Source organism: Rhineura floridana, chromosome 6 (assembly GCF_030035675.1).
Source record: "Rhineura floridana isolate rRhiFlo1 chromosome 6, rRhiFlo1.hap2, whole genome shotgun sequence".
In the NCBI taxonomy this organism is placed as follows: domain Eukaryota; kingdom Metazoa; phylum Chordata; class Lepidosauria; order Squamata; family Rhineuridae; genus Rhineura; species Rhineura floridana.
In genome coordinates this window covers 75,914,008-75,931,648 of record NC_084485.1, presented here as the reverse complement: position 1 = coordinate 75,931,648, position 17,641 = coordinate 75,914,008, and the positions used below count along the sequence as shown (strand labels likewise).

The following is a 17,641-nucleotide window of genomic DNA, read 5'->3' as shown; positions in this document are numbered from 1 at the left end:
GGTTTCAGCTTCAGCTGGCCTTGGGATAGGACTCTGAGGGGGGTGAGCAGGGAGTTTGCTGGGCTCAGAAACAGAGGCCTCTCTTCTCTGCTCACTTGGGTAACCTGTGTGGTGAGGGGCAGGCCTTTCAGGGTGTATGTGTGCTGCTGCCAGGGTATGTGAGGCAGTGAGCTGGGGAGGGGAGCTAAGGAGTGGGAGGGATGGTGACAAGGAGGGAGATATGGAGGGGAAAAGTAAATGAGTCCTGGCAAGATGCTATGGCAGCTGGCCTATCATACAAAGTAGTTGAGGGGTGTGTGGATTGGTCACATGGGTTAATTGCTGGGGACGGGGTAGGCTGAAAGGGCTGGTTGATTGGGGTTATAGCTGGAGTTAGGCTGCTGGTCCAACACTCCTGCATAGGCATGGGGGCCCCTCCCCCGTTTCCTAGTGTGGTGTTGTACTGGAAAATCAGTGTGAGCTGTTTCACCTAACTAGAGCTCCTCCCCGGGTCCCTATGCTTCTGGCATCTGTGGCCCGGGTGTTGAGGCGGGGGTCAGGGAGATAAGTCAGGTGCCCCATGATGCTTGCTTCTGTGGTTGAGTGATTAAGGAACTGTTCTGAAGAGCTTGCTGTCTGGGTTTGAGTCCAGGGAATTCTCTCTCTTTTGCCCGACACTGTTTTTTTTGTTTTTTGTTTGGTCTGGTATGCAGAAGGTGAGTGGGCGCATGTTGCCCCTTTCCTCCTGGTGGGGTGGGAAGGCTCAAACTCCCATCTCTTTCCAACCCCATGCATTGTTGAGTGAGCTACTGCCAGGTGTGCCTGTGACTGCCCCTGTGCAAGTTCTGGCACCTGCCTTTGACTCTTTGGGCAGGAGATTTCCTCCCTGCGTGGGTCTTGAACCCTTGTCCCAGGAGCACTGCGCATGCTCTCTTCATTCCCCTTGCTCTTGCAACCATGTGGGTGCTCTGTTATATGGTCTCTCTTTCTTCCCTATTGTATGTTGTGTTCACAAAACAGTGATTGTGGGACACGTAAAGGAATTTGAATCTCTGCCTGGAGGGATGACTGGGCACTGATAGTAGTGGGATTGTTGTTGGCTGTGCTGTTGATGAGTAGGAGTGTCACGGTGGCATCTTGCATGATATGCATGTTGCGATGCAGGGCTTGTGCTGGGGCTGTGTCCTCAGTGTTCATTGGCTTCCTCTGTATGTGGGCAGAATGTAGCCAGCAAAATCCCTGATTGATGGGCACAGGCCTTGTTTCCAGGAACACTGTGGGTATGTCTGTTGTTTTTATGCCTTGGGGATTTTCTTGTGTGTTTTTCCCCTCATAGACTGAGCACACATATGATATGGCAGCTATTCTACTGATTTAGTGGTGATTTATCTCCAGTACTGGAGTAATGTGAGTATAGCATTGCACGGCCTGATTTGCAATGTATTGCTTTTATACCAGATCCATTGTTACAAAACATTTTGTCTACCTATAAAAGGAGGATGGTAGGATAAGCCATAGTCTTAAGTCAGCCTTGCCAACCTGCTGTTCTCCAGATGGTTTGGACTACAACTATCATCAGTCCCTCTCAGCTATGCTGGCTGGGGCTGATGGGAGTTGTAGTCCAAAGCTTCTTGAGGCACCAGGTTGGCGTCGGCTGCCTTAGTTATTGTCACCTTATGATAAGCAGTTACTATTATTTAATCAGAATGTTGGCCTGATTTCATTATTCTTATCAGAAGTGATATCTAAGTTGTAGGATATGTTTCCTCAACTTCATACTTATAATACCAACCTTCATCCATAGATCTGCAATTACTTTCAAGGAAAAAGGTATATGGGAGAATATAATTCTAAGTCAGTTCATACTGTGATTTCTTAGGTACAAACCTACTGATGCCATTTGAGGAACACACTGAACTAGAACCTCTGGAGCTTGTGTGGGCAAAGTGTCGTGGCTACCCTTCTTACCCAGCATTGGTATGTATACCTGCTTCACAGCTGCCTTTTTTCCATGGGGGATATCTTGGTGGCCTAGTATGCAGGCTAAGTTCACAGTGAGATTTACTGGAGAGAGAAAAAAAGGCCTCTGGAAGAATCATGTACAGCACTGAAGTTTTCACTATGAGTCTTACTTCATATCTCTAAGTGAGAATGTGTCTACATGGGTCCTTCAGAATAAAAGACAAAATAGGTGACATTATACATTTTTAAAATGAACTAGTGGCATAAAAGATCACATGTTTCTGAATGATCAGGGCCAGATCTTCTGTGTGACAATGAAGGATAGAAATGCAAAGACAAGCTAATTAATATGATCTGCATTTTCCTTCTTTATTTTAAAAGCAGCAGACTTGGCCACTAGGAGACCTATCGAGGCAGTCATCAGACATATGTCTATCCTAACCAAAACTTAATTAAATTATTAAATTGTTTCATAAAAGATCATCATTCAACCTAAAATAAAAATAAATAAAACCTGTGGCTCTAATTATCTCAATGAATGAAGCATTTCAGCATACTGAGATAGTTAACTTCTATGAGCTATTATTATTTTGCACTTCTCAGAATTAAGACTTTTTGCATGTGCAGGACAGCGACCTTTCCTAATTAAGAATTCTTCTGCATGTACTTTTAATAGCAGATGCTACTAAAACAGAATAGAACAGGGATGGAAGAAGCAGGAATGTCTTTTGCATAATAATAATAATAATAATAATAATAATAATAATAATAATAAATAAAATTTAATTTATGTGTCGCCTATCTGGCCGATGGCCACTCTAGGCGACGTACATGTAAACAGTTAAAACACAATGTGATAAAATACATTAATACAATATATAAACAATACAGCAGCAACAACAATATTAGTGCAGGGTAAGAGGCATTTCAGTCATAAAAGTTAACCCTCCCCAGAAATCCCAAAGGCCTGTTGAAAGAGCCAGGTCTTTAAGGCTTTACGAAATACATTTAGGGAAGAGGCGTGCCGTAGATCTTGTGGGAGGGAGTTCCAAAGGGTGGGGGCCGCCACTGAGAATGCCCTCTCTAGTTCCCGCCAATCTAGCTGTTTTTGTCGGCGGGATTGAGAGAAGGCCCTGTGTGGCTGATCATAAGGAGGAAGGGTGGAATATAAATTTAATAAATAAAATAAAATAAAATGAAAGACTACCCTACTGCTACCAGCACTGCAGTTGTACTGTCAGGAGGGCTGGGAGCTTCAGATCTCTTAAGTTCTTCATGCTTTTCTGTGCTAGTCTTCCCCTAGTGAGAAATGGCAGGAATAAAGAATACTGTGCTGTACAGTAGTGGACCATACAGCACTATATACTTCAGAAAAGATCTGTATCCAATGCTGTTGACAGTACACGGATAAACCATGTTTATGCCTAAACAAGACACACTAAGAAAGAAAAAGAAGGGAAGGCAAAGAATAAAAGAGAGGAGCTACAGACTACTATTTAAAAAGTTGTGTGTGTGCATTGCAACACATTTCAGTAACAACCTTCATTGGGACTCTGCAAATGAATATATAGAATAGTCATTACAAATGAATGCAAACTTCTGTCAATAAGCATGTAGCACTAACTGAACATTATATAGTATTACACGAATAACTCTAGACTGCTGCTTGGAGAGGACCACAGGGAAGATTTGATGCCAATTCTGAAATATTTTCATTGGCTTTTAGGCCCAATCAAAGTGCTGGTCTTGACCTTTAAAGTGTAAATGACCTGGGTCCATGGTACCTGAAGGACTACCTCTTCCCATACTAACTAACCTAGATTTTGTTTTGTATGAATAGCGTTTTGTTGAGATTTCTAGTAAATGTAACAACAAACAAGTAAAACAACAATCAAAGTACAATAAACATGTCACTCTATACAAAACAGAAAAAGAGTACATTCGGCAACAGAAGCTTTATATATAAAATAGAAAGAATACCAGAAAGCAGAATAATAGAATTAAAAAGGAGGGTACACATCCCACCAAAAGGAAGTTAATGATGAGGGTGGTCTCACTTCTGCCCCCCCTTCGACCACATAACATAAAAAGGGATATCATATTGGAATAAATGTATCAGAGGATGTCTCCCCCCAAGCTTTTTTTTCCTCTTGAGTTAATTTTTCATCTTGAGCAGCCTTTCCCAACTAGTGGGCCACCAGATGTTGTTGGACCACAACTCCCATCAGCCTCAGCCAGCATTGCCAATGGTCAGGAAAGATGGTGGCCCACTAGTTGGGAAAGGCTGATCTAGTGCAAGTTGACAAAGTCTGGTAAACCAGTTTTTTATTGTTAAATGTTCTGCCCCTTTCCAATTTTTGGCTATTTCAAGCCTTGCTGCAAGTAGGAATCTGGATAGGAGAAACATCTGAGTTTTAGGAACAATGGAACCCCCTTTAAGGAAAAGAAATGCCAAGGCCCCATCTGGGATAATTTTAGCTTTAAGAACTTTACTTTGTTGTTGTTATGGGCCTCCAAGAGCTAGCAATTTGAAAAACATCACTCCAGAATTGTCTTGTTTTATTACAGTCCCACCATAAATGTAGGAAAGAGCAATGGATCGGGCATCCCCTCCAGCATAGAGGGGAGAGGGAGGAGTTGATGTAGTTCAGTTTAACCGGAGTTGCCACCAATGTATAAATTTCAAAGCATTTTCTTTGATGAGGGCTGAGCTGGCTCTTGAGTGTGGTGGGCCTACGCATAATTCACTCCAATCCTCTTCTTTGATTTCCTTCCCCAGATATTTAGCCAAAGCTTTACATACCAAATTTTCTTTTCCATATTTAAACTTTTAATAGAAGGCTGTAAATTATAGAGATAGTGCCTTTTTTGCTAGAAGTTCCCTGTTTACACAGGGCTTCATAGGATAAACTGACCTAGATTTTGAGATCTTTTTTCTTCAATCACCTTTGTTATTTGAGGTATGGCAGGGGCAGAAAATGTCACCTGGAATAGAACCTTTTCAATGGTGGTGGCATCAAGGCTTTGGAGAAGTGCATTCCATCCCTTTGCTGTTGGCCTTTAGGAAGCAAGTAAAAACTGTTTTTTCAGAGGGCATTTGGGGGGTCTCTGAGCTGCTGTTTTAAGTATTGTCTTTCATTGCTAGCCGTATTGTTAACTTTGTTCCTTCAGATTGTTTTTTATGTTCTTTATGGATGTTCCTTCTTATTATTAGCTGTCTTCCAGTGCTTTGGTGAAAAATAAATAAACAAATTACTCAGAATACATAATAAATAACAATCGTCCATCACCATATGGGTAGACCATATGTCTAGCCATATCCACATTTCAAAAACATGGAAGGATAAACAGTGATAAAAATATAATAAACAATTTTAACTAGAGAGATGATCTCTGAATACCAGAAGCGCTAAACTGCTTTTCTTTTAGGCAAAAGGAACAGACACCTTATATATAAATATTATTAAATATTTAAAAACACCTGTATGATGAAAATACTTCATATGTCTAGACAGTAGTAAGCCCCACTGAATTGAGTGAGACCGATTCCCAGGCAGGAGCAGCAGCAGATGGCATGATGAATCTGCGTCACGCACCTGACCTCTGTCTTGCTGTGTCAGTGCAGCATACTGGGATGGAGAAGGGGGAGGGGTGCTGTGGTGGTAAGGCCAGTGTGGTGCAAACACTCACCAGCAGGAGCATCTGATCGGCTCCACCAGTGTGTTTACACCATACAGACATCAGGTAACTGACAGATGGGTGTCAGTTGCCCACTCCTGTCAGGTGACTGTTAGGTAACCTTGTCAGGTAACTGACAAATGTTTTACACCATTGTGACATCAGGTAACTGACAGATGGGTGGCCAGTTGCCCACTCCTGCTATACACCCTCATCTGGGAATGAAAAGCTGCCATGGTTGGGCTGCGTGGCTTCCCTTTCCTTCTCTGTCCCGGTATGCTTCAGTGACTCTGTCAGATAGAGATCAGGGGAGCCACACAGCCCAACCATGGCAGCTGCTTTCGTTCCCAGATGAGGGTGAATAGCAGGAGTGGGCAACTGGCCACCCATCTGTCAGTTACTTGATGTCACAATGGCATCAGGTGACTATTTCTTGTCTGCCTGTTTGAAATCAAACTGGAGGCAAGTACATAGCCCACAAAGTGGTCCACAAGACTAGATAATCAGCTGATTGTTGGGTCTTGTGGAGCCCTTATGGAGCCCTATGCGGTGGGATTCACTAAATGCAACAATCAGCTGATTGTTAGGCCTTACAAAGCCCACTGCAAAGGGATCACAAGATTGTCTGGTTTTGAAACACCCTTTGCAGAGGGCTTTGCAGGTGCTGCTGGTCAGCTGATTGGCAGTGCCTTTCAGGTGAGCCAGGTCTTTATCCGCCTCATACCAGATGATATATATAATGTCAGGGATAGGGTAGGTGGGATGTATCTTGGCCAAAATGGCGTCCTGGACAAATAGGGAAATCTGGCAGGCCTATTTAGGCCCATGAGCCAGAAATCTCCCACCGCTGTTGCATAAGATTGCAGCCTAAATAACATAATTGTTAAAAGCTAATATCAAAAATAATTGGAATAAAACTTTCAGAAACTAGGTTTTACGTTAGTTGAATGAGACGTATGGTGCACAACCCACAGAAGTGTGATAGGCATAAAGAAAGAATATGAATGTAAAGCAAGCAGCCTGCTTGTGCTTTACATAAAGAAAAATGCCGTAACAAAATATGAAGGTGCACATATAACCAGTAGCACAGACATTATGAATATACTTTTCATATTTGTGCAGAAGGATACAAACAGAAGCCCCAACAATGACCGCCCCCACATATGTCCTAATTTCTAAAACATCGAGTCTAATTATGATCCCAAGAAAAGCAAATTAAACAAGTCTTGAATCAATATATTTGTACCAGAATAAAACTGGTGTGAATGAGAACAAACTGGGACAGCTAGATAATAGGTCAGCAGGGATAGGGTAGTGTCCCTTGAATAAAATGATTTTGAATTCCAGTTAGATAAAAAATTACACAAGTTCTTTCCTACTTGTCCCTGCTTGTTGGATTCTTCAGTACTGAATGGTAGAGAAAGGTATGCCAACTTTTCTCTAGACTGGAAAGCGTTTAGCAGAAGGACAGGTGGGGGATGGTGGGTGGGGGGAAGAGAGGCTATATATTGAATATCTCTGTCCTGCTGTGAAAGGTTGTAATTCATCTTCCTTTCATTTTACTTTAAATTACCAACTCGGACAAACTGAAATGTGGAGTACATATAAGCTGCGATTTCTGTCTAGTTGCTCAAAGCTTTTTTCTGAAGCTTTTAGCTAAAAAGACTTAAAGTCTTCGTATCACCTCTGGGTTCTGCCCTACTGCACATGTTAAAAAATTAATCATAATGCTTTGCTCCTACTAACTTATTCTTCTTCACAGTTCTCTTGGCTCCATGCTACATCCAGCCTAATTGCTCAGACAGTTGTGAAATTTGTTTAATTGCAATCAAGAATTCACATTCCACTATCACAGATGAGATGCCTTTGCTACCCAGTCATCCTGTTCCCCGTTTCCTCAGTGCTACAGAACAGGACCGTTATCTCTGGGCAGAATTTCTAAGATCTGTGATAAGTCTCCATAGTATTACCTGTGTATCTTCCCTTGTGTTTTTAGATAATTGATCCAGAGATGCCACGAGAGGGCCTCCTTCACAATGGAGTCCCTATCCCTGTCCCTCCTCTGGAGGTACTGAAATTAGGGGAGCAGAAACAAGCAGAAGTTGGAGAAAAGCTTTTCCTTGTCCTGTTCTTTGACAACAAGAGGACATGGTGAGTAAATGTAAATGGATGAAGGGGAAGATTTATTTATTTATTTTTAACTATTGAGTATCAGGAAGTTACTCTGCTGAATTTGCAGCTAAAGATTTAAGGACCCAGAAGATAGGAGGGAAATCTCAAGACCTGCCAGCCCTTGTGTCCTCTGTCAGCACCAAGCATAGCCATTACACATCTTCTCTTAGAGACTGTACATGTCACTGTTGGATGTTGTATCTGGCGCAAGCAGATGCCCAGGATGCAGAACAGTATAGTGACAGGCTAGATGCCAGTTGAAGCAATGAGCCAGACAAGTAATAAGTTTTAAGAGTCACTTTACTGACAATAGAATATATCACAAGCTCTCTCTCTGTACAAACTCCTCGACCCCCACACCGACTGGCCAGATCTGCTAAGTCTTATAGATAAGGCCAGCTGGTTGCCTTGGCTACTTGTCCTTGAGATCTGCACGGACTCTGTGCTTCTTGGCCTTGTAACTCTGCTGTGGAAAAATACATTCAGGCACTCTTTCTTTGCCAACACCCCCCACCTATTTTTCCATAGCATAAACCTTTATCATTTACATTACATCTTTCATGTTTCTTCTAACTTTTGTTATCACAATTACAGTTACATTTCTTGCAGTCACTTAAATTACATTTCTCCACGTGATACATTTCTTTTCTTCAGTTTACATCAGCATCATTTGTAATACAGTTACTCCATTGCAATCTCAGCATCATTTTTATTACATTTATTTCAGCAATTATTTTTTCATGATTCCCATCATCCCACTTTTTCCAGTTACTGAAGTCTATATGCTTAATGGAATTTATTTTAAATCTAACAGGTGGAATTCCTTTGGTTGTTCTCTCTGATCTGCGTGGTTGTATTTCTGCCTTAGTGTCTGTGTCTGTGTCAGGCGATTCCTCAGTTTCTCTCTCAGAGCTAGAACTTGATTCACTACTGCTGCCTGTTTCTTCTTGTTTTATTGGTACTGTGTCTGCCTGTTCTTGTTCATTACTACCTTCAGTGTTTCCCAACTCCACATATGTTTTCTCTTCCCAATCCTGCTCTATTGCTTGCACGCTTCTGCTTAACACCACAGACCTTTGTTTTGGCAGCCATATTCTGTAATACGTGTTTTCAAATCCCAGCATATACCCTTTGTCTGCTCTCCTTTGCAGCTTCCCTGTCCTTTTATTTTTGGGAACATGTACCCAGCATTCTGCTCCAAACCTAATCAAATGGTTTAATCTGGGTTTTCTGTCATACAATTTCTGATAAGGAGACATTCCAGTGGCCTTATGGAATATTCTGTTTTGAATGTAAGCTGAATACAGAACACACTCTCCCCAGAAACCTTGCGTTAAAGAGGAGTCACATAGCATTGATCTTAATGAGTCCTGAAGCAACCTGTTCCAGCGTTCAGCTAACCCGTTCTGATGAGGACTATAAGGGGCTGTTAACTCCTGTTTTATTCCTCTTTTATCCAAGTATTCAGTAAAAGAGTGTCCTAAGAACTCTCCTCCTTGATCTGATCTTATTCTCTGTATCTTGACACCAAACTGTACTTCAATTTTTGTAATAAATCTTTTCAGTTTCTCTGCAGCTTCACTTTTAGCTTTTAGTAAATAAACAGTGCAGAATTTTGAAAAATCATCAACTATTGTCAGGAAATATCTTGCACCCCCCTGAGTAGGTTGAAATGGCCCCACTAAGTCCACGTGTATTAATTGATAAGGTGCATTTGTACTGGGCATGGCTTCTTTGTTCTTTGCAGCCACAACTGCCCTAGTTTGTTTACACACGTGGCAGTCTACATATTTTTCACAGTTTCTCAATGTCACATCATTACTGTTCTCTGTTGTTTTCACCACATTTTCATATCCTATATGGCCTAGTTTTCTGTGCCATAAATGAACACAATTATTATGGAGTTTCTTATTAGCACACATGAGTACATGATTTGTTTGTTTCACGTGTAAGGAGAACAATGAGTCCCTCACTATTCCTTTCATGAATATTTTTTCTCCTCTCATTACATGCACTGAACCCCTTTTGAACATTACATTGAACCCCATTTCATTGAGTTTCGACACAGCCATAATGTTGCATTCAATATCAGGAACAAACAGCACATCAGTCATAATGGTATTGAAACCTGCTAATTTCACTGTTCCTCTACGTTTGATAAGTTTCTTAGATCCATCAGCCATTATCACATGATCCTCTACATCACAAAATGTATGAAACATGGATTTATCTTTGATTATACTATTTGTTGCCCCACTGTCAATTGCCCATAAATCTTTACAGTTATTTCCCTGCTCATTGTTAATACATAGCATAGATGTATAGCATAGATCACCTGTACACATGGTTTTCTTCCTCTTTCTCTTCTTCTTGCTTCACAATTCCTTTGAAGATGTTGCTTGGAACCACAAAAATAACATGCCTTTTGTCCATACAGTCTCTCTTGCGCTGCTTTGTTGTTCTGCTTTTCCACGTGTTTAGACTCAGTCTTTTCCTGCTTTGCCATTTCCTGCCTCCTTTGGAATTCTTGTAAAAGTTTTCCTTCTATGTAATCCATATTGAGATTTGCATCGTCCATTGCTTCCAAAGAGCTCACCAGACTATCATAACATGAATCTAGTGAAGCTAATGTGATATACACTTTTTGCGTTTGAGAATGTTCAATTTCACGTTCTGACAACTCAGTAAACAGTCTGTTTATTTCCAACAAATGCTCTGACATGGTTGTATCTCCAGATAAGCGCATCTGATACAATCTTCTGGCAAGATATATTTTAGAACTGGCAGTCTTTTTCACATGAATATTTCTTAAAGTTTCCCAGGTTTCCTTTGCCGTTGTTGCATCACGCACGTGCAGTAATTGAGAATCATCAATAGCAAGAACAATTAACGCCTTTGCCCTCTCATCCAGCCTTCTCCAATCTGCTGGAATTGGCACCACGGCGGGTGGGTCTTCTGCGATAGCTTTCCACAGGTCTTCTTTCACTAGAAAAGCCTGCATTCTCTGTTTCCAAGTGCCATAATTTTTCCCTGTCAGCCTTTCCAAGGGAATCCCGGCCGATAACGTAATAGACATACTTTCACTTTTTCACAGTTCACCGCCTTTGTAATTAGAGCTTCTCACCTCTGTCCTTCAGTCAGGTTTTTTTTTTCCCCACGGCTCTCTCACAGCTTTCAGCTCAGCTTTCGGTTTCTCCGTCTCTCTGCTGTTTTTCTCGCTGGTCTGCAGTTCTGGCTTTTCTCTGCCGCTTTTCTGCAATCCTCAGCACCAGGTAACCATCAGCACCAGGTAACCATCCTCTGCTACCACTTGTTGGATGTTGTATCTGGCGCAAGCAGATGCCCAGGATGCAGAACAGTATAGTGACAGGCTAGATGCCAGTTGAAGCAATGAGCCAGACAAGTAATAAGTTTTAAGAGTCACTTTACTGACAATAGAATATATCACAAGCTCTCTCTCTGTACAAACTCCTCGACCCCCACACCGACTGGCCAGATCTGCTAAGTCTTATAGATAAGGCCAGCTGGTTGCCTTGGCTACTTGTCCTTGAGATCTGCACGGACTCTGTGCTTCTTGGCCTTGTAACTCTGCTGTGGAAAAATACATTCAGGCACTCTTTCTTTGCCAACAGTCACAGTATTATTTATCAGAATTACCGATGTTTCTTGAGGGTTTTCTTTCTGGTTAAAATGAATTGCAATGAAAATGTCTGTAAATTTGGAAATAGATCTATACCGTTTAGGAGAACACTAAGGTTCAAGATAATTGGAAATGTATCTCCTTCTCTTATGTACTCCATAAATAATTTTTTTCTGTATATGCACTCTTGAACTGCAGGCAGTGGCTTCCCCGGGAAAAGGTCCTTCCCCTTGGAGTAGATGACACAGTGGACAAACTCAAGATGATGGAGGGACGAAAGACCAGCATCCGCAAATCTGTCCAGGTGGCATATGACCGGGCAATGATCCATATGAGTCGAGTTCAGGGAGACCATCCTTTTGTCACACCAAATTATCTGTAGGGACTGAAAGAGCCTGCTCTGCCCTTCCTGCTTTACCTGGAAACAATACCTGCATCTATAGGCACTGTGAATCTTGGAGTACACTGAACAATTGGGGATTCTTCCCTGCCTGAAGGAAGGTGTGGCTGCCATGTGTGTTTGTGTTCATAACAGAGATGCACTATTCCTAGCAGTAGGAAAAGCTCCTGTAAAGTATCTAATATGTGCCATAAAGCCTGTCTGGATTCTTTCTGAATATGTTTCACTGAAGAGCCAGTAGGACAGGAAGTGATGTAAGAGTCTGACAAGTAAGAGGATGTCAGGTGCAGCTGCACTGTAACACTGTGGCCTTGGCACAGAATCTTAGATCAGGTTATAGAGCAAGGGAGAAGCTGAATTCATTTGGTGATTGGACTGGAAGCCCCACAAGTCTATTGTGTTTTCACTCTTCACCTAGTCCTGAACTCAACTTACGAAGAATTCTCTGGAGCCTGCCACTGCTATGAATAATCCTGTATCCTTTAGACGACTCTTGTGTGCCAAATTTAAAATAACACTCAACATACTTTTTCATGTTATTTTTAAAAGCACTGGTTTGCCCCACTGCATTTGTACATTTACACGTTAGTCTAAAAATCTTATGCCTAGGTTTATGTTTTAGATCTTACCAACAGAAAAAGATATTTTGGTGAGTTTTTACCTCTCCCTCATGTACATTTACATGCACACAGCTTTAAATATGAAGGAGAAATCATGTAAAATGTTTTGTGTGATTACATTTATGAAGTAGTTTTTACATTTCAACTTCAGGTTAATACATTTCTGAAACTGGGCAAAACAGTATTTTAAAAGCACCTAACGTGCTGGAACAGTGCCGTTAAATACTAAAATTTACTACAGCATGATTGAAACAGAACCTTTCTGGTTTTTGAAAATTTCTTGCCCATAGCTCCTGTTTAGGGGCACCGTATACAGGAGTTCTGTCTGAGTAGGAGCTCCTCATACACTTCTGTACACATTTACCCTGGCTCATAAATCTGCATGATTGCTGGATGTGGAAGCAGCCTATCTATAGAGGGAGCAAGCTGTGTGTAGAACCATGTTTCCATATACACACCGCCCCTTCTTGGCCTGTTGTGTCCCTCATAGCACATGCAGAGTTTTCTCCAGTACCTGCTTGCACAGAGTGCCATATGTATATTGAAGTGTGCAGCTTTGGATCAGGGCATCAGTGTCAAATCACAGTTCCTCTTTACTGTCAGAATTTCTCCCCATCTTATTTTGAGTTGAATGTGGACTGATGTTTATTTTCTTGCTCACTGGAGCACATTTCAGTTTCACCCTTAGCTTTTCCATAAATATTTCATGCTCTGTGAACTTTCATTATTGGGATCTGTTAAAAACAGAGCACAATTCCTCAGAGAATCCTAGTTTTTAGCTTGCATGTGCTGGAAAAAACAGGGAGAACTGAAAATTGCAAGTTCACAGAACATTTCATATTTGAATTCTGATTTATCTAGATCTCTCTCTTTTTTTAAGCATTACAAACCAAAGGTGCAGAGCAAAATGGTAACGTTAAAATACCATTTTCCCCTTTGTAACTCAATATTTGTTGTTATTTTAATTTTTTTAATACTAAAGAGATTGTGGATCAAAATGTTAATATGGGGGAAATCACTGCCATTTCGATGTGGTCCACTTTTTTAAAAAAGTACCATATCTTATATATTGGGGACATAAAACCACACTTTATGGCAAATATCTGTAACATATAAAGAAAGAGAATAGGGTGTTTTTTTTAAAAAAAGTTGATAATGCCTAAAGAATGTGGCTATGGAAGGAACTTTTGTACATAGTTGTAAAATACTATTCTAAATTATTCAGGCCCTGATTGTTACCATTTTTTTAAGTCCTCAGTTGTGTTGCTGGGTCTTTTGTATGCACATAGTGTAATTAATTTAAAGCAACATACACTTTTCCAAGGATGTAGCTCAGCTGTGGACTTGTGACTTATGTATAACTGTTTTAAGATCTTGCATTTTACTTTTTTCATTTTTTAAAAATTACATTTTAAGGATTTGAATTGGCTAATATCCTGCTGTTGCTATGGGACCTAAATGTGACTTGTCAGTCTGCTGTAAAGCACAGATGGCTCTATTTATTATAGAAAGTGAGTTTATTTGCTTTCTAGAACTGTTTATATCAGATGGTATAAGAAGTAATAATAAAATTCTATGCTTATAAAGAAAAAATGCTAATTTTACCTACTATAATCTGACTGTCTGAAACTATATTTTCTCTCTGAGAAATAAATGTTCTAATGTAAAATAACTGATTGAATTGTGTTGGGAGATCCTTTGCTTACCATCTGGACTTTGAAATGTAATAATTTGTAAATGTTCATAAGCCCCGAGTGTTTAGCAGTTTTCATCAACCTACTTTCCTAGAAACCTGTCTGCTCCTGAAGATTTTTCTCAACTGTGTTTAAGTTTCAGATTTGGTAGAGTGCTGAAAAGTTGACAGGTAATTATTAATTAATAAATTTGTATACTGCTTTTCAAGAAAAATTCTTCCCAAAGCGATTTACAAACCACATATGGAGGACACAATAAAATACAATTTAAGACCATAAACCATCACAAAAATCTCAAAACAGTATTTCAAAACATCACTAAAAGCAAAGATGGCAAGCACTAATTCAGCAAAATTATCAAAATCAGGCAAGAATTGGGGAGCGGGGGGGGAGTTATAACTAGTGTTGGGAGATGGGAAAGTTTAAAATGTGAGTTCACTATAAAGACATAAGCCTGGAAAATACCTAAAAGGTGAAATTTTTATCTATTGTATGGTTTGCCCGTATCCGACCACTCCCAAACTGTAATGGTTTCGTGCTTGCAGGAATGAATTCTTATGCTACAGTGACAGTTTGAACTTATGGGTAAGTAAGCAGCAGGTGTAATGTTATTGATACAAGTCTTTCTCAAACCATGGGAGCTCATCCACAATTCTTTTGAACTGACAAATCGAGCATATGCTGTAGCAGTCACATGGCTTTTTTCCGCCAGTGTCTGATGCAGTGTGAATCCACATAACATACATTTCCAGTGTGTTAGTTGGGATATATGAACTGGTCTACTAAGCTGGGAATAGGGCATATGTGGTGTTTACATGTTATAGAATAGAACTATAGTACATCAGTGGCCTTTTACATTAGCTCTGCTCATATGGGAAGGAGTTTGATTGGACAGGTGTGTTTTTCCTCTGACACTTGGAGGGCATTCTTGCTTATTCAAGATAGAAACTTCTCTTATTGGGACAGGAAACTGAGTCATGTTTCTTGACATAGCCCCTTGAAGGAGGGGCATCCCTGTCTTCCCAGACTACTATGCCCAGTAGCAGTGAAATTATTGGGACTTGCACCTCTTTGTGCCCAATTAAAACCAACTGGGCAGCACAATTGTAAGAAGGGTCTGGACTATTGGAATCCTCTCTTCACTCCTCAAGGCTTTCCTGGGTCCTGGATGCATTATCAGAGAGAGCAAGAAATAACAGTATTTCTTTTTGGCTTGGTCTAGGCAGGATGAAAAGTTTGACCTCACAGCCAGCTCATATTCTGGCAGCCAGCATGAAGGAGCAATCTCACCCACTAACTATGCTCAGTACTCAGCCAGAAGATACCATGATGTGTGCTGCAGGGATTTGGTACAATTCCATCCACCCACATACAAACCAAGAGTGTAGATAAAATAACCTATGGTTTGCATTGATTTCTGAATTTGTAGAGCTGTGTCTAAATAATGAAAGTTTCATGAATATTCAAAACCTTGTGACAAGTGCATTGGAGTGCATTGCCATCAGTATGCTGATGACATGCAGCTCTATTTCTCCTTTTCATCCTCTTCAGGTGAGGCTGGCAATGTGCTGAACCAGTGCCTGGCTGCGACAATGGACTGGATGAGGGCTAATAAACTGAGGCTCAATCCAGACAAGACTGAGATGCTGCTAGTGGGTGGTTCTTCTGACCAGATGGTGGATGTCCAACCTGTCCTGGATGGGGTTGCACTCCCCCTGAAAGAGCAGGTTCGTAGCTTGGGGGTTCTCCTAGAATCATCTCTGTCACTTGAAGCTCTGGTAGCCTCGGTGGCACGGAGTGCCTTCTACCAACTTCGGTTGGTGGCCCAACTACGTCCTTATCTGGACAGGGATAACCTGGCTTCAGTTGTCCATGCTCTGGTAACCTCCAAATTAGATTACTGCAATGCACTCTACATGGGGCTGCCTTTGAAGATGGTTCGGAAACTGCAGCTTGTGCAAAATGCAGCGGCCAGATTGGTAACAGGGACCAGACGGTCCGAACATATAAAACCGATTCTGGCCGGCTTGCACTGGCTGCCTGTATGTTTCCGAGCTTGATTTAAGGTGTTGGTTTTGACCTATAAAGCCTTACACGGCTTGGGACCACAATACCTGATGGAATGCCTCTCCCAATACAAGCCCACCCATACACTACGTTCAAGATCAAAGGCCCTCCTCCGGGTGCCTACTCCAAGAGAAGCTCAGAGGATGGCAACAAGGGAGAGGGCCTTCTCAGTGGTGGCCCCAAAATTATGGAATGATCTATCTGACGAGGTGCTCCTGGCACCAACACTGTTATCTTTTCAGCGCCAGGGCAAGACTTTCCTCTTCTCCCAGGCATTTTAGCATGTGTTTTATACTGTTTAAATTTTTAAATTGTGTTTTAAATTATTTTTATAAGATCTGTTTTAAATTGTATTTGTTTTAATGTTTTTAGTTACTGTAAACTGCCCAGAGAGCTTCGGCTATGGGGCGGTATACAAGTATAATAAAATAAATAAATAAAGTGGTGGTGAAAAATGGGATCTGATTGCTTTCTAGGTGCATCTCTGTTGTTGTAGAGTACATACCAGCACTGCGTGTTAAGTCTCTTCTCTGTGATTTGATTGTTTTAAGGGTTGATCATGCAGGGAAACAAGAAAAAGTTGGCACGTTCTTACCTTGCAACACCTCAGTCCACTTTCTGCACCTGAGGAGAACTGTTGCCAATGAGCTCTCAGACTACAATAAACGATTTAAGGGAACAATTCTATACTCATGGTACACTGGCTGGGAAGCCAAACGGTATATGGTGGAAGCAACATAACCTCAGACATACCTCAACCATTGATGATGTGCCAGCCCAACTTTGTGGATGTGTCAGCACAAACTCCACACCACTCTGCACTGTCAGCACAACTCTGCTGGTGGAATGACCAAAATCGAGTAGAGACAGGAGTGTCATGGATGCGTGGACATGCGCCAAATCCTGCACTCCCAATCCTACTCTTGATGTCAGCATAACATTTTACCAACTTCAGTAGTGGTGTAAATTAAAACCATTCATTGAACTCAGTGAGGATTAGCCCCTTCTGTGGCTGGCTGCGATTAAGCCAGCCCATGACTGTTGAGCACTGGCAGTGTTGCCATGGACACTGAGTGTGTGGCTGTTGTTGCTCCATTCTGTGTTATTTGCATCTTAACTTTTATGCTGGACAAGTATAGGATAGCAACTAAGTTACATCAACCTTGTGGTGATGTAACAAGACTATAGGGCTGTCCTCAACTTGTTTCATAGGAACGGAACAGTCGTCTGCTATAGATTAACCTGGCAACTGACCCACTGAGAAGAGCTTAGGCAGGTTCCTGGACAGCCGATGCTCTGATGGAATCACAGCATTTTTACTGATGGAGAAAGGCAGTCACACTGCACCACATCACTTCTTCCCCAAACCACTGGTTTCTTTCCATGATTCTTTTAAATAATTTAATTCTGTCTTAAACTCTGCAAGGGT

General features: G+C 41.3%; 1 protein-coding gene across 6 annotated transcripts in view; it reads left to right on the top strand.

The window, feature by feature from the left end:
• The window catches only part of BRPF3 (bromodomain and PHD finger containing 3), a 53,328-nt gene extending 38,913 nt beyond the window's left edge, over nucleotides 1-14,415 (top strand). For all 6 annotated transcript variants that reach the window (XM_061632475.1, XM_061632478.1, XM_061632473.1 and 3 more), the window contains 3 exons: nucleotides 1,859-1,956; nucleotides 7,616-7,770; nucleotides 11,630-14,415. In XM_061632475.1, coding sequence (XP_061488459.1) covers nucleotides 1,859-1,956; nucleotides 7,616-7,770; nucleotides 11,630-11,813 — 437 coding nt within the window. In that variant the 3' untranslated portion in view covers nucleotides 11,814-14,415. The remainder of the gene's footprint in view (nucleotides 1-1,858; nucleotides 1,957-7,615; nucleotides 7,771-11,629) is intronic.
• Nucleotides 14,416-17,641: the final 3,226 nt, after the last annotated feature.